The sequence below is a fragment of the Malus domestica genome, chromosome 10 (assembly GCF_042453785.1).
Source record: "Malus domestica chromosome 10, GDT2T_hap1".
NCBI lineage: Eukaryota > Viridiplantae > Streptophyta > Magnoliopsida > Rosales > Rosaceae > Malus > Malus domestica.
The window spans coordinates 7,714,814-7,736,377 of NC_091670.1; the positions used below are offsets into that span (position 1 = coordinate 7,714,814).

General features: G+C 37.3%; 3 protein-coding genes across 3 annotated transcripts; 1 reads left to right on the forward strand and 2 right to left on the reverse strand.

Moving 5' to 3' along the window:
* Window positions 1-8,100: 8,100 nt before the first annotated feature.
* On the reverse strand, window positions 8,101-8,406 carry LOC139188529 (auxin-responsive protein SAUR21-like). The gene has a single exon (XM_070806116.1). It carries the CDS (start codon window positions 8,404-8,406, stop codon window positions 8,101-8,103), a length of 306 nt encoding a protein of 101 aa, XP_070662217.1.
* A 1,588-nt stretch (window positions 8,407-9,994) lies between these two features.
* On the forward strand, window positions 9,995-10,681 carry LOC139188385 (auxin-induced protein 15A-like). The gene has a single exon (XM_070805693.1). It carries the CDS (start codon window positions 10,090-10,092, stop codon window positions 10,363-10,365), a length of 276 nt encoding a protein of 91 aa, XP_070661794.1. The 5' UTR covers window positions 9,995-10,089; the 3' UTR covers window positions 10,366-10,681.
* A 1,511-nt stretch (window positions 10,682-12,192) lies between these two features.
* On the reverse strand, window positions 12,193-12,648 carry LOC103401120 (auxin-responsive protein SAUR21-like). Its single transcript, XM_008339833.1, has 2 exons — window positions 12,349-12,648; window positions 12,193-12,267 (listed from the first exon to the last, which is right to left on the reverse strand). The coding sequence occupies exons 1-2, from the start codon at window positions 12,646-12,648 to the stop codon at window positions 12,193-12,195; spliced, it is 375 nt and encodes a 124-aa protein (XP_008338055.1).
* Window positions 12,649-21,564: the final 8,916 nt, after the last annotated feature.

The following is a 21,564-nucleotide window of genomic DNA, read 5'->3' on the forward strand; positions in this document are numbered from 1 at the left end:
TCGGTGGTTATAACTTGGAGACAAGTTCATGTGATTTTCCATGAGCTAATCTCTCTCATGGTACCATCGTGGTGCCTTAATGATCACCAATTAGTCGTTTCAGATAATAGATGGTTTATGGCATATATCCATTTATCTATATATTTTATGGTCAGGCTCAAAAGAAAATGTCAAAGCCTTCTCTCATTTTAAGAAGTCAGCTGAAATTTTGCCTTGTTGCTTAATCTTTTCAATAAGAAATTTTAAACTACGGGTTTCTGGTTTTTGGGCACTGTTCATGCTAAGAAATTCCAAGTTTTTTCAAAGGCCTTGGATATTCCTACTGAGAACTATAATGTATTATTGCTTTTTATTCTGCTGGTTATCTTATATATCTTATGTTTGGGTTCTAGTGAACTCTTATGTATTTGTTCTTATGTCTTTCTATCACTCGTCAATTCTGGGTGTATCTCAAGATCGGGGCATGATGCCTCAACCATGATAGATCGAACATAAAAGGAGAGATTTGTTATCCTAGGACTTTATATGCTGCACTATTGATTTAGTACTTTGTATCCATACAATCTTTGCCAAGTAATAACCTCCATATAGTAAGGCTTAGCTAAGTTGGCTAGCTAATGTAGTGAGCTCCTAAACTCTTCGGTATAATTAGGAATGAAACCGTGTAATTATAAATTGTAAATCCCGATGTAAGATTTTCAACATTAACATGGTATAGCACAATTCTAAATATTGTAAAATGGAGCTGTTATTTTCACAGCAAATATTATTTCCCTTACAAAAATGCAGTGATCGTTTACTAAAAAATTACTACAACTTTTATGTACATCATTCAAGGATACAGTTTTTTTATGCATAAAATCAGCGAGGACTTTGGTACAACGGAAAGTGTTAAGTTTGTGACCTTTGCTAGATTGCTCCGGTCACTAGTGTGGATAAGTACTTAAATGGATAAAGACAGGGAAGCAAACACAAGATGTACATGGTTCACCCAGATTGGCTACGTCCACGGAGTAGAGGAGTTCTCATTAATTGTGAAGGGTTTACAAAAGTACATAGGTTCAAGCTCTCCTTTTGGGAGTACTAGTGAATGATTTAGTACTAATGACATTAGGAAATATTGTGAGAGAATGATATCTATTTATAGAAGAGAGTTTCTACTTTCATTTTTACATTGACACGTGTCATGTTGTGATTGGCTTCTGATGTTGACACGTGTCGCGCTATGATTGGCTTCTGATGTCGACATGTGTCGCGCTGTGATTGGCCTCCTGGTTGGAGAGAAACTCTTCTAGGTCATTAACGGTATAACGTTGACTGGTGCTCAGTAGTTTCGGGATTGGTCAAGTATAGTGAAAATAGTGCTCCCCTAAGTTCCCGAGTGAGGGAAGCTCCTCGATTTGGGACTTGCAAGTCCAAGCCATTGAGTAATCACGAAACTTCTAAGTACCGAAATGTGGCATCATTTTCACTTGCCTTATCTGTCTCATATGTAGATGTGACATCTTCTCTGGAAGCACTTTTCCTCCATCCAGAGGTGGTATCTTTAACCGATGAAGATGGACAAGGTAATGTATCAATTTCACTTGAAGCTTACTTGTAGTTTCAGGCTTGGTCAAGTGCGATACAAACCCTATAGTAGGAGTCCCCCAAGTCGCCGAGCTAGGAGATTTGCCGAATAAGGTAACAGACAAGGTAAGCAATCAGACTTCCAAGCAAGCAACCTGGATTGGAGGTTTGACTTTGGCTTCCGGTTGATTGTTCTTATTCTCCTTGTGTCGTAAACAGCAACAAGGATAAGGAGAAGCAAATGGAGAAGAGATGATATGAGATACTTTTACTTTTGAAGAAGTAACTTTCCATAAGCTTATTCTTGAACTAGGCTGGAGGGTTTTCTGGTTTCTTCCAGAGTATAAGGCCGACTCAAGAATTTGAGGGTCAAAACAAGTCCATCAAATTTAGAGTACGTTCGACCCTGATTATGAGATACTTTTGCTGTTGACAAAGTAATGGATGTATCGGCACGTGTTCTGTTACGCTTGTCTCCACATGCTTCCTTGTATCCTTTTCACTTACCCTATATGTTCCTCAGGCAGATGTGGTATCTTTTCTGGAAGCATAAGATGTTAAAGATAAGTACTCAAGAGCAATGTCAGGTAAGTAATCAGGCAAGAGGTTCTAGGCAGTCAGTTCCTGACAGGAAGCTTGATTCCAAGTGCTGACTGATTGCTCTCTTTCTCCTTGTCTTGCAGGTAAGAACAAGGCCAAAGGAAAAGATAGGGAAAAAGCATGATATGGGATACTCTTGCTTTTGACCCTGATGATATGAGATACTCTTGCTCTGGTGTGGCTGGTTTGCATAGGTATTATTAAGGGGGGAAGAAAGCTGAGTATTTCGAAAGGCTTCGTTGGGAGTGCCATCTCAAATATGAGGAAGGGTTGAGCATTTTTGCAGGTATACATGTCCGTGGAGGATGGAGGTCGACATATATAGGAGTCTCCCTAACAACAAGTAGTAATGTTATTCATTTACCCTTATTGGTCGTAGCAATGTAGTGGGAGCTGCAAGCTTCACGTGTTTTAACTTGGTCAGAGTACTTTGAAAAAATGGTATGTGGTATCTGGAAAGTTGATGTTGCGTGTGAAAATTACAGACAAGCTTTATCCAAGGAAATCTGGCTCTCGAAGTTCGGAGAGCAGTGCCTCTTCGGTTTTCGAACAAGCAATCCTGTCGGGGATATGGCTCTTGAGATTCAGAGAATCGTGCCTCTTTGATTTTTGAGAAAGCAATCCTGTTGAGAGTCAGACTCTTGAGATTCGGAGAGCAATGTCTCTTCGATTTTTGAGAAAGTAATCCTGTTAAGAGTTTGGCTCTCGAGATTCGGAGGGTCGTGCCTCTTCGATTTTTGAGCACGTAATCCTGTTGGGAGTCTGGCTCTCGAGATTCGGAGAGCGGTGCCTTTTCAATTTTTTAGAAAACAATCCTGTAGAGAATCTGACTCTTGAGATTCGGAGAGCAGTGTCTCTTCGATTTTTGAGAAAGTAATCCTGTTGAGAGTTTGGCTTTTGAGATTTGGAGGGTGGTGCCTCTTCAATTTTTAAGCAAGCAATCTTGTTGGGACTGTTTTCTCTAATGTGAGTAAAGGTTGGCCATTTTTGCCAATCTGCTTTGCCACGAAGCACGAAGGTTGACACACATTGGGACTTTCTAGTTATCAAACAGTGGTGCTGTTCCTTTACCCTTGTGGGTAACAGTGAGGTAGCTGGACCTTCAAAATTTATGTGTCTAAACTTTGTCAGATATCTTTGGCAAAGTTATCTTTTGTACCCGATGAGCTGATGTTGTGTGTGGAAAGTGGTGCCTCTTCGGAATCTGGAGAGTGGTGCCTTTTTGATTTTTGAACCAACGGCCCTGTTGCCCTTTCTTTTGTAAGGGCACCAATTGTGTACAAAAAGTACATTCAAAGAGTTATTGCTTGTAGGAATTTTCCCCTTACTTCAGAGATTTATTGCACCTCATTTCTCCTTCATCATTTTTTAGAATGTCTGGCTCATCCGACCGTCGTTTTGACTTGAACTTTGGTGAAGAGGCAGCCATGCCTTCTCAAGACAACATATGGCGCCCATCCTTCTTATCCCCCATTAGTCCTCTTACCGTTGGGGACTCTATGATGAAGAATGATATGACCGCTACGGTGGTGGCCATGAACCTTCTCACTCCTAAAGATAATAGACTACTTTCTAAATGGTCTAATGAGTTGGCTGTTAAGGATTCTCTGGCTCTCAGTGTTCAATGTCCAGGTTCTGTGTCTAATATGGCTCAACGCTTATTTGCTCGAACCCGCCAAGTTGAATCATTGGCGGCTGAAGTGATAAGTCTTAAACATGAGATCAGAGGGCTCAAGCATGAGAATAAATAGTTGCACAGACTTGCACATGACTATGCTACAAACATGAAGAGGAATCTCGACCAACTGCAGGAATCTGATGGTCAGATTTTACTTGATCATCAAAGGTTTGTGGGTTTGTTCCAAAGGCATTTATTGCCTTCGTCTTTTGGGGCTGTACCGCGTAATGAAGCTCCAAATGATCAACCTTCGTTGCCTTCTCCTTCTGGGGTTCTTGTTGGAAGTATGCCCACAAAGCCACTCATTTGATGTAATAGCTTTTGGAATACTTATTGTATTAAACTATTATATGTTTAATAAAGGGCAAAGCTTATTGTTAATCACTATTTATTGTATCATGTGTTTAAGAAATAAGGGAATCCAAGGAAAGTATTTAATCTGAGAAAAGTAATCTAAGTTAGATTAACGAGACCTTTCTCTTATGTTCATTCCTAAAATATTCCTAGCCATAGGATTGCCAATTGGGCGTTGACAATCCGCTAAGGTTAGTATGTGTTATGTCAACTCAAGCGTGAGTATAACTAGTCTCAAGTCATTTAGTGTTGGACACTAAGACAAACACATAGGTGCTCGAAAGAGTAATCAAGTACACTGAACAAAGATCAAAAGAGAGTTCGAACATACATGTCATGTAAGAACTCGTTAATTGCAATATGCAAAGTAGTCCTTTGACCTGAGGCATCATAGATGTCTAATGGTTAGGTCCTTGATCTTTGATCATGTCAAAGGCATTCCATCGAGAGTGTCCACGGTATTGTTGGGGTCAAGCTATCTAGTCATGTAGGTATATGAATGCACAATAAGGGATCTCTAACCTTCCATGGTGGAAGGAGAATACTCTAAGATATGATTCGGGAGTCTTTGGCCAAAGCATACGAATATGACTTAGGAAGTATGTTCCAACTCATATTCAATTGAATCATATAGAGAAGTATTACATTGGATGGTAGACATGAAACAAACTATCACTCAAACAATGTGATTAAGAGTATTGTATTAGAGAAGGACCGTATTGCATTGTAATTGTAATTGGATAGGTTCTCCAACCAATTCTATTTAGCTTGGGTAGCCATGACATGTTGTTAGGTGTCACTCATGGTTTGTGGAAGCCCTGAAGATTAGCAAACACTAATCTTAATCAAAGGGAGAATTGAAATGAAGTTTCAACAATCGATTGTTAAGAGTAACAATCGCCCACTACCTTGCTAATTGGAACCTAATGGATCGTACAACGAGTAAGGATGAAAGTGAAGAAATATAAAGGAAATGGATAAGCAATTAAATGGTTTAATTAAAAATGGTCAAGGTTAATTAATTAGTTAATTAATTATACGAAAGGTTCGTATTGGGCTTTTAAGTTAGTTTTGGGGTTTGGGGTCCAAAAGGGTTTGGTCCACTAGGTACATTATGTTTAAGTTGTATGACAACTAAAACAAATATAGGCAAATAGCCCAATCACTTAAGATGGCCGGCCATAGTGAGGGAAGTGGGAAGTTTTGCTTAATTGCAAGTTTGCCACTCACCTAAGAAAAGAGATATAAAAGCATCTTTATAGCTTTTACCTCATTAGGGTTTTCTTGAGACAAAGATGAGAAGCACTTTCTCTCTTTTTCTCTAAAAGAGGCCGGCCACTTAGGGAAGAGATAGCTAGCAATCTTTTCTTCTCTAAGTCATCCATTTCATCTTCACACATCATCCTTGGTGTGGAGACTTAGAGACACCAAATCTTTGGTGTTCTTGGAGATCCTTTCCTCACATCCTCAAGGAGCAAAGGAGCATCAAAAGGAAGAAAATCACAAGGAAGATCCAAGGGGCTAGGAGGTGACTTGAAGGCTCTCCACTTGGGTGAATCCCTTGTGTAAACAAGGATGAGCTTCAAGGGTAATGAATCTCTAAATCCTTCCTTCTCTTTAATGTTGTTGAAGAGTCTCTTGGTTCACCATTCACTAGGCTTTGAAAGTCATGGGTTTTAGAATTGTTTTTTAATGCATGCCTACTTTAATGTGTTATTAGTTTGCATGTGTGTTCAAATATTCTCACATGTTCTTAGCTAGGACAAAATTTTTCCTTCAAGTGGTATCAGAGCCTAGGTCTAGTTTATGGTGAATCCTTTTGGGTGTTGTGTTTTTCATGGTTTGTGATTTAAATGTTGTAAATGTTACAAGCTTTGTTCTTGCTTTTGAATATAAATTTTGCTTGAAAATTTAGCATCTCAAATGTTGTAGATGTAGTTCATTTAAGCATGAATATTGGAACTAAAATTTGGTGCCATGTATGTGGGGAGATTCGGCCAAATCCAAGGGGTGGATTTTTGGGTTCATGTTTGTCTTGTTAAAAGAGTTTTAAAGTGACTTTTGGAACCCCCTAAGTACCCTAGGATGTTAACCCTCTTCTGTGTAGTGAAAATTTGGGTTTTATTGAGTGAAAACATCGATGGAGCTCTTATGAGTTTTCATGTGTGTTCTTCAATGTTCTTGATGTTCTTACCAAGAACAAAAAGTTTTGGTGTTTTGATTCAATATGTTTGTTGCTTTGAATAAAGTTTTTGTTTATTATTGATTAGTGATGGATGATTTATGCCTATATTGTTTGACAAAACATTTTTCTTACAACTCATCCCAATCAACTTTTCCTCACCTACCTATCCACTTGCACAAAACACTTTCAAATTTTGAATTTTTCACCAAAACCTTCCCCCCCCTCCTTTTTCACTGCCAAAACCGGCCACCCTATTAAGTAGGGTATTTTTGGGCCTTTTAAGCAATTACATAAAGTTTTGATACTTTTGTGTATTTGTATTTTGGCCCAAAAATTTACGTTTTTACGTAGAGGTCCAAAATCAGTAAAGGACAAATTGTTTTGCTCCTTTAATGAAGTTTTTGCTATTGTTGAAATTTTTGGGTTCTAGTTGTAATTACATGAAGTTGTGGACTCTTGTGTTTTTACAAAGTGACACCAAAAGTTTATGTTTTAACATTGTGGCCCAATAGTTGTGGTCATTGTTTTTTAGCCCAAAAGATGATGAGAACAAAATAGTTTTGTCTCTTTAATGAGAATTGGATTTTCATTTCATTTAGTTCCATTTAAATCAATTCTATGAATCCGAAAACCAATTGTTTAAGTTGCTTTCTTAGTTAATATGATTGATTAAGAAAAGGGTGATTATGAACCAAAGACCTCGATAATTGAGCTATGTGATTGGCCACTTTACATTATGAATGCTTGGGTTAAGTAGTTTAGATTTGAATGTAATTTGATTAGTTCAAATTTGTTGTAAATGGACACAAGTCCATCAAATGTGTTGTAAAAGGGCATAAGCCCTTCGGTCTTCTGAGAGCTCTAATTAAAGGGTGGCCTTGTTTGCTTGAAGGATTAGCGCTGCATCAACATCATCCGCTGACACCACTAAATGTGGACTTACGGTGCTCATACACTTAATTTAGCATCAGTCTTATTGAAGGTCAAACGTTTCTCTCATTCTTCTGTTTTGTATGGTGACTCTCATACATCTCCTACATCAAGTATCAATAAAAAGTTGGAGTTGCAATTGGATATATGGAGGAGAATTATACTCATAACTCTAAAAAAGTACTACTACTTAACATATAAGCATTCTTTTAAAGGAAAACTAATGAAAAGGGCTTGAAAACTTTGAGTTTTAATGATAAAGACAAAATAAAGGGTAAAGTGAATAGTACCAAGATTGACTTTTTAGTGTAAAAATGTGGTTTTTCGTCAAAGTGAACAGTACCGGGTGCTTTTCATTAAAGTTCCCTTCTTTTAACTGTCAAAAAGGATCCTAATGGGAAACTCATCACAAGAGAATCTGAAGATATAAATCCAAGATTGTAGGTTACGTCTTTTTTTCCTTCTCTATTTTATGAAAGAAAAATCCAACGTTTCATCACACGACCAAGAAATGTTTTGTTGGTCATTAACAGCAGACGACAACAAGCAGCAGCAACACACCTGGTCATATAATTTAAAGGGATGCTTTCTATATTGTAATGTAATAAACTATGAATATTGCTACAGTCTCCATTTAGGCATTTACCTAATCTGATTCAAGGGGAACAGTATGTGTCTCCCTCCTCAATCGAAAAAAAATGTACAAAATCTGGAAATTTTTTGGTTTACAAAATTGTAACAATCACACAGTTCGTGTAATTGCTCTCCACAATCCACTACCCAATCATACTGCACTCAAGCGAGATATGAGATCAAGGAATGCATCTTGTCCGCAGGGAATTGTTAGACCACCCATTGGATGATCAAACCCAAATTCTTCTTCAACTTCACTTAGCAAGTGTTGAAATGCAGGCTGGCAGAGGAAAGATATGGGAACCACAAATCGGTGCTTCTCACTCTCACCAACATAAACTGCAAAATAACCTTTAGGGACATCTGCTAAATTATATGAAGCTCCTTGACTTGAATTTGAAAAAGACCGTCGAAAAAGTTTCTTAGCAGGAATTACAGCAGGCAGACGGAACCCCATTGTTGTAAGTCTTTGGAGGAAAGACTAGCAATAAAGTTTATAAGAACTTGAAGAGGATCTCAATGAACTTGTAATTGCAAAACAAGAAAGCTGTATACTTGAGAACTTGAAGATTTAATTTGGTGGTCATCATCCCATTCATATGGTATATATAGATGAAAAGTATTGTGTAACATCTTCCACTAGAGAAAAAATATATGGTAAAGACAATGACAATCTGGATGGGGTATAGAAGGGAATAAGAGTTCATCAGGGATCACATGGTTCTGTCTTCAAATTAATCAAGCATTTAGCCAAAATATGTGGAGCCTCCATCACTACCAAGGTTTGTCATGAATTGGAAGGCAGAGCCATGTGAACTTTTAAATGCTGATATCTATAGCCACACAATTGCCTGGAGAACACCCACACAGCCTTTCACGCCAACTGTTAAGAGATTTATTTTTATTTTTTTTTCTTTTTCCCGACACATCCATTGTTTCAGTTTGGATATGGAAACTTGTTGCTATGATATAGTACTTCAACAACAAATCAATTTGTATTGGGTCCACATATATAATATGTTGAACTAGCAACCTGCAAGAAAATGCCTGTTTTCTGCATGTTTCTGATTTTATACTAGTCATGTATCTATTCTTCCACATATATATATAGTATGGCATCGGTCGTTTTAACTTTGAGACAAGTTCATATGATTTTCCATGAACTAATCTCTCTCATGGTACCATCATGGTCCCTCAATGATCACCACTCAGAGAAAAGTATACGAATTTGAAGACAGGCATGTGAACTTGCAAATGCTTCTGTCTTTAGAATTATTATTTTTTTCAATCCCATTCAATTTCCTGCAGACCACTCACTCAAACTTTCTTATAACATTATGTTGATTGTTAGGATTACGACTGATCTTTCCAGCATACCTTCCAAACATGAGTAGGACATTGTGTTTTATTTTTGTTTCAATACGTTTTCAGTTTGTGCAGTTATTAAGAGATGTAGCTGTTGGGTATTGTGATTCTTCATTTCTGCTCATACATTTTTCTTGATTAATTGGAAAGACAAGTCCATGTGATTTTCCATGAGAAAATGACTATCACTTGGCTCCGCGACAGTCCTTCAACAATTGTATTTTTTTCCGTAAATGATGTCCTTGAAAAATTGGAAATCATAGCCCTGTGAACATTTAAATGCTTAAGCTGGGTCACTTGACAATCCGCATTCAATTGCCTCCAGACCACTCTCTCCAACTTGTACAGATTATTTTGTAGACCTCACATTTTATATGCTAAAACTGTTGAAATAGCACCACGGGAAAAATTCTTGTCTCAAGCATGTCTCTGATTTTTTATAGGCCTTCAATTAAGAGAGGTAGGACATTGGGTTGCTTTCGTTCAGTCATTGACTCGTGAAATGTTGTTGATAACCTGTAGACAAGTCCATGTGATTTTCTATGAGCAAACTCTCTCTCTCACTTGGGTCCATCCCAGTGCTTCATCACCAATCATTTTAGGTAACTGATGGCTTGCAGCATACCGCTTTGGCTATATATGCATACATCATCCACGGTTCATAAGCAAACCAACACAAGTCTTCTACTCCCAAGCATATCTTATCAAAGCTCTTTCTGTAACGAAATTCATTTGAACTCTTTATTGTTCCTTTTTACAGAGAAATTTTAAAACCATGGGTTTCCGATTGCCTGGTATTTTACTTGCCAAGAAAAGTCAAGTTTCTTCAAAGTCATTGGATGTTCCAAAAGGCTATCTTGCCATCTACGTTGGGGAGAGCCAGAAGAAGCGGTTTATTATTCCGGTGTCCTACTTGAACCAACCTTCATTCCAAGATCTGTTAAGTCTATCTGAAGATGAATTTGGATATGATCATCCAATGGGTGGTATCACAATCCCCTGCAGTGAAGACACCTTCCTTGGTCTCACCTCAGCTTTGGTGTATAAGTAGAGGCTAGCTACATATACATCAACACCATTTTGACACCAACAGCTGTAAAAGCGCTTGGCAATTTTAATCGCTTTCTGGCTCACTTGAAGGAGGTTCAATTAATTGATCATCCAATGAATCATCATGATGGAAGAGGACATCAACGTCAAACCGCTTATGAGCTGAGAGGAAAATGGCCAGCCTAGCTGACATAAACTCACTGACACAAATTTTCAAGAATAGTTATTGTCAACAGATTGTACATAGTTGTCCTGCAAGGAAAACTCAGATTAGAATATTTCATTACAATACAACGTTTTTACAGTTTCATGATTTACCTTTCATTTTATTCACTATCTTCTCTAATCAAGTTATGAACAGAGGATAAATTTATACACAAGGGACTAATTACTGGAATATTGACAGACGAAGTAATGCAAGTAAACATCATAGGAAGATTTAAAAACATGTTATGAATGGAATATTGTACGGATAAAATTTTAAATATAACAAGCATTGGATGCACCCAGAATAGCACTAATCCCTGCTGAAATTACCATGAAAATACCAATGTGTGTATTCAATATGCTCCAAATTAAATAGCACCAGTCCATGCTTAAATTCTCACAAAAATATCAATGCGAACATTTTAATACATTCTATCTCATAGAAATTTTGGTTTGGTTGACATTAGAAACCTATTCAGGCAAATCCCCAAAGACATGCGCCAAAGTTTTTAACCATGCTAGGCTCTAAGATATCCAAATCTTGATATGATTATATTACTTACTAGCCTGGTCAAAAAGTTTCAACTATACAGATATTAGCAAAGCAAAGATATAGTCTCAAGCAGGTTCTTTACTGCAAGAGATCAGCCTAGCTACTTAATTTTTTCCCGTGTCAAGAACTACAACTCTTACCTTCCCCAAATTTGATCTGATTACTCAAATAAATGGTACCTGTACATACGAATGTTCCAACTTGATTTTGTGTGTTGACAGTGGAATCTGTACGCATTAAAAGATTTAACTTTATGGGAGCTATAGGTCTTTGGCTAGCGAATTCAGTACTCACTTGTGTTAAATCTCTCATGGACAGTGGAATCACATGATTGGTGATTAATCCAAAAGAACTAGGGACCGAAGCCGTTTGGAAGCTCCTGAGTCAATGTCCATCTTATTAAAGAAGCACCATGTCCACTCTCAGCAGTTGTATAGAAGTAACTAAAACTGACTGACAATATATCCCACCTTTAAGATAATCCCCAAGCTAATTAGATCACAGACAGGCTTATTGAAGGTTCAACGTTTCTTTCATTCTTCTGTTTTCTATGATGACTCTTATACATCTACATCAAGTATTAATAGAAAGTTGGAGTCGTAATTGGATATATGGAGAACAATATAACTCATACAGAAAATTTCATAGTGGAGTTGTTTAAATGAAAAATTCGCATTTTACTCTACCAAATGACATACTAGTCATGCAGAGAAAACTAAGGTTATTGGCTAAACTGTTGAGGGGACTACTACTTAACATATTAGTATTCTCATAAATATATATAAAAATAAATAGTAAAATAAAAAAGGATCCTAATGGGAAACTCAATCACGAAAGAATCTGACAAATTTAATCCAAAATTGTACAGGTCACGTTTTTTTACTTCTCTTTTTTATGACAGAACAAAATTAGTCCTTAAGGTTAAATCAGACGGTTCATCCACGACCAAGAAATGTTTTGTTGGTCATTAACAGAAGACAACACCTAGCAGCACCAACACACCTGGTCATATAATTTAAAGGGATGCTTTCTATATTGTAATGTAATAAGCTATGAATATTTCTCCATTTAGGCATTTACATAATCTGATTCCAGGGGAACAATATTTCTCCCTCCTAGATCGAAAAAAAAAATGCGCAAGATCTGGAAATTGTTTGATTTACAAAATTATAACAATCACACAGTTCATGTAATTGCTCTCCACAATCCACCACTCTATCATACTGCACTTAAGCGAGATACAAGATCAAGGAAAGCATCTTGTCTGCAGGGAATTGTTAGACCGCCCATTGGATGATCAAATCCAAATTCTTCTTCAGCTTTACTTAGCAAGTGTTGAAATGCAGGCTGGCAGAGGAAAGATATGGGAACCACAAATCGGTGCTTCTCACTCTCACCAACATAAACTGAAAAATAACCTTTAGGAACGTCCGCTAAATTATACGAAGCTCCTTGACTTGAATTTGAAAAAGACCTTCGAAAAAGTTTCTTAGCAGGAATTACAGAAGGCAGACGGAACCCCATTGTAGTAAATCTTTGGAGGAAAGACTAGCAATAGAGTTTATAAAAACTTGAAGATCTCAAGGAACTAGCAACTGCAAAACAAGAAAGCTATATGCTTGAGAACTTGAAGATTTAATTTGGTGGTCTTGATCCAATTCATATGGTATATATTGATGAAAAGTCATGTTGATTAATATCTTCGGCTAAAGAAAAAATATATGGTAAAATCAATGACAACTCGATGGGGTATAGAAGGGAACAAAAGATCATTAGGGATCACATGCATGGTTCTGTCTTCAAATTAATCAAGCATTTAGGGAAAATATGTGGAGCCTCAAGCACTACCAAGGCTTCTGAAGAATTGGAAGACAGAGCCATGTGAACTTTGAAATGCTAGTATCTATTGCCACTCAATTGCCTGGAGAATACCCACGCGGCCCCTCACGCCAACTACTAGAGATTGTTCCCCTACACATCCATCGTTTTATCAGTTTGGGAATGGAAACTTATTGCTATGATATAGTTGTTCAACCACAATTCAATTTGTATTGGGTCCACGTATATAGTATGTTGAACTAGCAACCCGCCAGAAAATGCCTGTTTTCAGCATGTCCCTGATTTTATAGTTATGTATCTATTCTTCCAAATGGATTCAATTATGCAAATTTTAATCTGATCTGATGGCATCGGTGGTTATAACTTGGAGACAAGTTCATGTGATTTTCCATGAGCTAATCTCTCTCATGGTACCATCGTGGGGCCTCACTGATCACCAATCAGTCGTTTCAGATAATAGATGGTTTATGGCATATATCCATTTATCTATATATTTTATGGTCAGGCTCAGAAGAAAATGTCCAAGCCTTCTCTCATTTTTAGAAGTCAACTGAAATTTTCCATTGTTGCTTCATCTTCTCAATAAGAAATTTTAAACTACGTTTTTCTGGTTGCCGGTCACTGTTCATGCTGAGAAATTCCAAGTTTCTTCAAAGGCCTTGGATATTCCTAATGAGAACTATAACGTATTATTACTTTTAATTCAGCTGGTTATCTTATATATCTTATGTTTGGGTTCTAGTGAACTCTTATGTATTTGTTCCTACGTCTTTCTATCACTCGTCAATTCTAGGTGTATCTCAGGATCGGGGCGTGATGCCTCAACCATGATAGATCGAACATAAAAGGAGAGATTTGTTAGCCTACGACTTTATGTGTCCATACAATCTCTGGTAAGCAATAACCTCCATATAGTAAGGCTTAGCTAAGATGGCTAGCTAATGTAGTGAGCTCCTAAACTCTTCGGTATAATTAGGAATGAAACCGTGTAATTATAAGTTGTAAATCCTGATGTAAGATTTTCAACATTAACATGGTATAGCACAATTCTAAATATTGTAAAATGGAGCTGTTATTTTCACAACAAATATTACTTCCCTTACAAAAATGCAATGATCATTTACTAAAAAATTACTGCAACTTTTATGTACATCATTCAAAGATACAGTTTTTACTCCTCACAAAAGTTTTCACAATTACTTCCTACAGCCAGTGTTACCAAATCATGTAATTCTTTATAATTCTTTACGGACCACTGTCGACCTAGACAATATTAGATAAGAGATACTCGTATTGTAAGCAAACTATATAGAAACTGAAATCTTTCTGTGAAACCTTGCTCTAAACTAATTGTAATTTCATTTAACAGGAATTCTGAAATTACCCTTTTGTCCCCTATCCACTACTCAATCCAGTTCTTTTTGGGATTTCCTCACAACTCTATCTCTCTCTCATTAGCTACCACATGGCAATTCCCCATCCATTTTCTCTCATTCTCTCTTCCTTTCTCTCGAGCTCTCTCATTCTCAGCTCACTTTCTCTCTCGCACAAACTCTCTCTTCCTCACCCTGATCTACGCACACCCCAAATCAATTCACGACGACGACAGCGACACAACCACACCCACCGTGTGAGCCTCTCTCTCTCCCTCCTTCTCCATGAAGCCCAGGAACCCAACAAAATTCCTCAGGCAAGCCCCGTGGCTTTCGAGCCAAAATCCGGCCAACTCCAGCCACCACTCTTCGTGAAATTGGTACGAATCTCTTCCTCTCCTCATAAGCTTCAATTTGATAGATAAATCACACCCTAGGGTTGAGAATCGACATTGAACGGAGCTCAAGAAGCTACGGCATTCCCTTCCGTCGAAACCGGGTTGAAACGACCCAAACTCGGAGCCCAAGTCCTTTGGCCTAAATTCTTGGGCTAGGCTTTCAAGCCCAAAGCCCATTAGAACCTAAACCCAAAACCCCATGTAATCCAAGCCCTTGGGCCATATAGAACTCAGGCCTTATACCCATTAAACCCTCAATACAAACCCTTTGAGCCCAAACCTGAAACCCTTTAACCCTATTTCACCCAAAATTAGGCCTCTGGGCCATGTTAATGTGAGCCTTAGGCCCAATGAACCTAAGCCCAACCTTGCAGCCCGGTTCCTTAAACCCAAGCCTTTGGGCCGTGCAACCAGGCCTAGTTGTGAAGCCCAGGCCTAATTGCCTCGGCCGACCCAAAGAACCCAGAAACCTAGCCGTGAGTAGGCCATGCATAACCCTACGCGTCGGCGTGCATGGAGCACACGCACCTCCATCCACTGCGGCACCGGTGATTTTTCCAGCCAACTTTCCAGTGACCAATTGCTGGGCGTGGCCGCTAGAGCCGCCACATTGCAGCGGCGCGTAGGGGTACCCGAGGTTCTAATTATGTTTTTCAACGTCCTGAATCTGTTTATGATGTACATTTCCCTAAATTCAATCATTATGATAGAGTTTTATTAATTGGACTCTTTATGTGGTTAGGTGTGACTATTAGCGGTGATTTTGTCCTTCCTATTTCGCACGGTTCATCGACGATGAAGTATTTGTGAGTGAACCCCTTCTAAAATGCATGTTTTAATAGTAGAAATGCATACATGAAAAGCATGATTTAATGGTTACGTTTTATGAGTAAATTAGATTTACACTGTATGTTTATCATGCTTTAGTGAGAATATTTTGGAATACCATACTTTATCGAAATTATGTTCTTTGTAGTATATATGATGGATGACTATATACTATTTATGAACATGTTTTTACACTCTTTGTAGTATATATGATGGATGACTATATACTATGAAGATGTTTTGAGATATATGTATTTATGTCAGAAAGATTATATTCAATTATTTTGTGCTTATCTAGTGGTTACTATATATGCCTTCGGGTGGGTGTTGTAGGAGTCTACGGATGATTGATACTATATATGCCTTCAGGTGGGTGTTGTAGGAGCCTACGGGCAATTGATATGTGAAGTGTTCTGAATGAAGGCCTTCGAGCGAATGAAGTGTTCTAAATGAAGAGTTCTATATATGCCTTCGACCGATCCTGATACCATTATTTAGCACACTATATCAGATTTACGTTTTACAAAGGTTTTATGGCATGCTAGGGTTTTCGGAAAACCTATCACATATTATGCTATTAGTTTTCATAAACTTTGGGGGTTAGTACATTAATGAATAACTATATTTGTACTACTTATATATCAACTTGGTCCAACCATATTTGTTTTGCGCTCCCTCAGGACATAGGAATGAGGCTTACGATCCGAGCTATGAGGCATTCTCCTACTAGTGGCATTGTGCCATCCTTTCTGCTTTGACGTCATTGTAATCGCACCTTCCGCTTGTATTCTGAATTAGATGTAAGCTCTGAACATATCATGCACTATCACTATCTTTATCATTGTCGGCAGTTGAATATTATTATATTATTTTATAAGGTTTATGTGGGAATATTACATTGCGTAGTTCGCGCAAAATTTACATGCATGTTTCACATTTTCTCAGCATATGCATTCATTAAATGGCTTGCGTCACCCCCGGGTGTTGGCCAGCACGTGACCATCCCAATGTCCCTTGGACATCGGGATCAAGGCATGTCACTTTCTCTGTAAGCTTTCTTTTGTATTGAATGAATAACTCATTACATTGTGCATGACAGTATATATAGCCCTTGGTTATTTACATTCACACCTTTAACAACCTTAACTAATCACAACAATTAATATAACTAACTACATTTAGTTATAACAAACTATTTATCAGTAATTGAAATGGATGACTTGCCATTCTCCCCAATACATCCCCTCAAGCTAAAATTGGGATCATAGGTGATACCAAATGGGAAGCTTAGATTTCAAGTGAGCAAACCTGCTTTTAGACAGAGACTTGGTGTGTATGTTAACCAATTGATATTCATTGCAAACAAATTGCACTTTAACCAGATTGGCAAACACTAATTCTTTGATATAGAGTAGTCTATATCAACGTGTTTTGTTCTTGCATGAAATACAAGATTGGAAACTAAAGAGATAGCTGAGATATTGTCACACCACAAAGTAGGAATTTTAGGGAGAGGAAATTGATGATCATGAAAGATTTTTCAAATCCAAGTGATCTCTATAGTCGTGTGAGCTAAGGATCAATGCTCAACTTCTGTGGAAGATCGAACAACTATGCATTGTTTCTTGGCACTCCAACTTATGAGATTTCATCCAAGTAACACACAATATCCACTTGTTGGTCGCCTGTCAAATGTGCAGCTTACCCAATCAACATCTAAGTATGTTCAAAGATGAATAAGACCTTTTTGAACCATAAACCACAAGAGATGGTGCCTTTAAGAAATCTGAGTACTCATTTTGCAGCTTGAAGGTGTTGATCCCTTGGAGCATGTATGAATTGACATATTTGGTTCACATGATATGAAAGATCATGCCTAGTCCATGTAAGATATTGCAATCCTCTAACAACTGAATGATATTTAGTAGGATTGAGCAAAAGAGGCCCATTGTGATCCAGTTTCTTGGAACCAAGAGGATTACAACAAGGTTTTGCACCTTCCATATTTGTTTTCATGAGAAGATCGAGCAAGTATTTAGATTGATGAAGAAAAATACCTTCAGATGTTCTATGCACTTCTAAACTAAAGAAATAATGTAATGGTGCAAGGTCTTTAATAGGAAAATTGGCACAGAGTTTTTGAATGAAAATTGGCACCAACTTGACCCACTTGTATCTCCTCCATCCGAAATTCATTTTGGGTGATCTTGATGTCCATTGAAAGCTTTTGACGAGCCCTACATCTCTGTAGTGTTAGATTTCCCATTTTCTTTTCCATCTTTGCAATTCGAAGCCAAAAAGCCCATGACTTTTCCGGCAGTTTTATCATTTTTCTGGTGATTTCGGCAACCATTTCCTTTGAGTGAGGTATGAAACTTCATCTACTCTTCATAATCTTCAAGTTGGTATGCTTAGTTTGTGCTTTCGTATTCATTTTAGAGTTGGGTGTTTAGAACCCTAGAAATATGGTTTTCTCCATTGAATTTGGACTGTTTCTGGTTAGAATTTATCGTCGGCCTAGTTGTGAAAAATATTTCCCTTGTTGAGCTCTAGCTACCATGTAAATATGAGCCCATTTGGTTAATGTTGAAAATTCGGGGTTTCTAAACCCTCCACCTTGGCTACCACCTCATGTGGCGGTGCGTGGGACCGTCCACGAGTGTTGTCTAAGTACCAAAATTCAATTGGACCACCACTTGTTTGTGTGATTGATCAAATTGGACCACCAAAGTTCTAGTGACCCTGTGAACCTATGTCTAGCTTGGTTTCCCAAAATTCAATTGTTTGGTGTGGTGATCAAATTGGACCGCCACTTGTTTGTGTGATTGATGACAATCCGATTGTTGGATCATAATGAAATTTTAGTATGTTATTCTAGAAGCATAATGTAGACTTTGGGAAGTTATGGATCAAAAATCCAATGTGCGGATCTTCAGGATCGAATTACGTAGAGTTGTAGACCCTATCGTTGATCGAGAGTTGACTTGTGGAAGTCTAGTGGGCCTATATTGGTTAGATAGTGACTTGAATATATGAGATATGATTATTATCTTAATTTCTTATATTGGTATCATTTGTGAATATGATTTGGTCTTATAAATATGATTTCTATTGAAATGTGATTTTTATATATTTAGCCATAGACCTATGCTTATTACATATGATTTGGCTTGTGTACTAATGATGTTTGTGATATATATGTGTTTACTTATCTTTTTAATAATGTGAATGATAATTATGATGAATGTTATGACAATTATGAATTCTAAATATTGTTTGATAATTATTTGGATATGATTGCCAACTGAATACCTATTTGAACTTGGCATTACTACCTAGCATGAGATGGAGACGAAAGTCAGGAGATGAGTTAGGTACTTTATTAGATTTTTAGTAGAAATAGTAATTAAGGGAATTCCTTGTGTTGTGCTCCATATGACTAGATGCTAGTTGATATGTGGAATCGATAGCATGTATGCGTATAATTATGTATAATGTGGGATGATGAGATTGCACCATGTAGTAGTGGTACATGGATGGTCTTGCTTGGTATATCCGTGATGGGGGACCATACACATGCTAAGAGTGATCATGCTTGGTATTAGGCCTAGCAATTCTTGACACGACACAACACGAAATTAATAGGTGTTTGGGTTGACACGATAACGAATCGGATCGTTATCAGGTAACCCGATAAGCATCGATTAAGATAACGGGTTGGTTCGGGTATACACGTGGGTAACACGATACATGATAAGCAAAATATTAATTTTGTAATTTTATAACCCTAAAAAAAATACTATAATTATATATATATATATATATTAATTTAACAATTTTATACCCCTAAAAATTATAATAATTATATATATTAAATAAAATATTAAAAATTGGTGACCATCGGATCGGCTTAAATATACATATCATTCAATTTCTTAAGTGTTATATGTACAAAATAAATAAATTTAAATCTACTTAATAAATATATATATATATATATATATATATATCATTGAACTTGATAGGATACGAATTCTACGAAATCCAACCCTCAAACTTGTTTTCATATGCTTCGAGATCGCATCAGCAAAAACTCACAAAAAACAAACATTCAGAGATCAAGTAACGGGATCAAACTTTTTGACGGTTATCAATGAAAAATCACGATTTAACGATTATTTTAACTCCGATTTTGATGATTTTTTACAGCTACACTCCTTGACCCTATATGAATAAAATGAATGAATTCGATCTTCAATTTAAAATATTTACACTAGTGGATACCACAAAATCTTATGTTATACTTAATGAAAGTATAAATAAATTCTACGTGTTAGTGAATCTATCGTTTTGATGGTATATGTGATATCCTGTCCCCAAAATTAGTATTTTATTTTATTCTTGATGTATTTCAAAGATTTAATTAAAACTAGTTCGTTAATTCTCCAATTTTGAGAAAAACAAAGTGAGGGGTACTTTAGTCATTTCCAATTTTCCCGACCTTTTCGGTCAACTCTTGAATTGGTTAGGTAGAGTCCGATTCCATGAGCGTGTAGGCGTAAACGGATCTCAATTATGAAATAGAACGAAGAAGTTAGAGACGTTTGAAGTTAGATGGCATTTTGGTAATTTGGCCAAAATGTTATAAATGGAAGAAAACCTGCTGAAACTTTGCAGAAACGGAAAGGCTGATTTCAGCTCCTTTTTGGGTTTTCAACCCGTTAACCCGCCAACTTGACCCGCTTGTATCTTCTCCGTCCGAGCTCCGTTTTTGGGTGATCTTGGTGTCTATGGAAAGCTCTTGACGAGTCCTACATCTATGTAGTGTTAGATTTCCCATTTTCTTTTCCATCTTTGCAGTTCAAAGCCATAAAGTCCACGACCTTTTCGGTGGTTTAATCATTTTTCCGGTGATTCCGGCAATCATTTCCTTCAAGTGAGGTATGAAACTTCATCTACTCTTCATAATCTTCAAGTTGGTATGCTTGGTTCGTGCTTTTGTTTTCGTTTTAGAGTTGGGTGTTTAGAACCCTAGAAATCCGGTTTTCTCCGGTGAATTTGGACAGTTTCCAGTTAGAATCGGTCGTCGCCATAGTTGTGTTTCCCTTGTTGAGCTATAGCTACCACGTAAATTTGAGCTCATTTAGTTAATGTTGAAAATTTAGGTTTTCAAACCCTTCACCATGGCTACCATCGTGTGTGGCGGTGCGTGGGACCGTCCACGAGTGTTGTCTAAGTACCAAATACCTTCTAGTGACCTTATGAACCTATGTCTAGCTCGGTTTCCCGAAATTCAATTGTTTGGTGTGGTGATCAAATTGGACCACCACTTGTTTGTGTGATTGATGACAATCCGAACGTTGGATCGTCGCACAATTTTGTGAGCACCATAGTTATCAGTTGTTAGACCTTAGGAACTTACTAGTGAAAATCTAGTGGTTGGATCTTACGGAGCAAGTGATGTAAGATGATGGACCATACCTTTGATCGACGGTTTGATTCTTATTAAATGTCGTTGTGGGAAACTTATGAGAGTTTTGGGTATGTGAATTTATCGAGAGAAATCTAAATGTGGACTTGTGCTTTGTTTTGGCAGTGACAGAGCTTGATGCCTTGAATTCCATGCTAGAGTGCGTTAGTGTGGACCTCAGGTGAGTGACTTTAATACATGTGATATTGGTGATTACCCTGTTTTCGTAATTGTTATCCTATGTGGATATGACTTGGTTTTATAAATATGTTTTCTATTGAATTGTTATTTTTAATGCTTAGCCATTGATTTAAATTTATAAAAGAGATTTGACATGTATATATTGAAATATGGTTTAATTGGTTTGCTTGGCATGTTGTGATGAAATTGTAGACATCAAAATTTCGGTGAAATAAATGTTGACCAATAATTACAATTTCAACGCTCATGTGTCACAGAAATTTTTACACGTAGCGTGTGACTAAACGAAAAATCAAAATAAATCGGAAAGTCATCAAATAAGGACACGTGT

Excerpts from the sequence above, each read along its gene's own strand:
- LOC139188385 (XM_070805693.1), top strand. The coding sequence starts at position 10,090 with ATGGGTTTCCGATTGCCTGGTATTTTACTTGCCAAGAAAAGTCAAGTT.
- LOC139188529 (XM_070806116.1), bottom strand. The coding sequence starts at position 8,406 with ATGGGGTTCCGTCTGCCTGCTGTAATTCCTGCTAAGAAACTTTTTCGA.
- LOC103401120 (XM_008339833.1), bottom strand. The coding sequence starts at position 12,648 with ATGGGGTTCCGTCTGCCTTCTGTAATTCCTGCTAAGAAACTTTTTCGA. Across the intron at positions 12,268-12,348 it reads TTGTATCTCGCTTAAGTGCA|ATCTTGCGCATTTTTTTTTT; the intron begins GTATGATAGAGT and ends AACAATTTCCAG.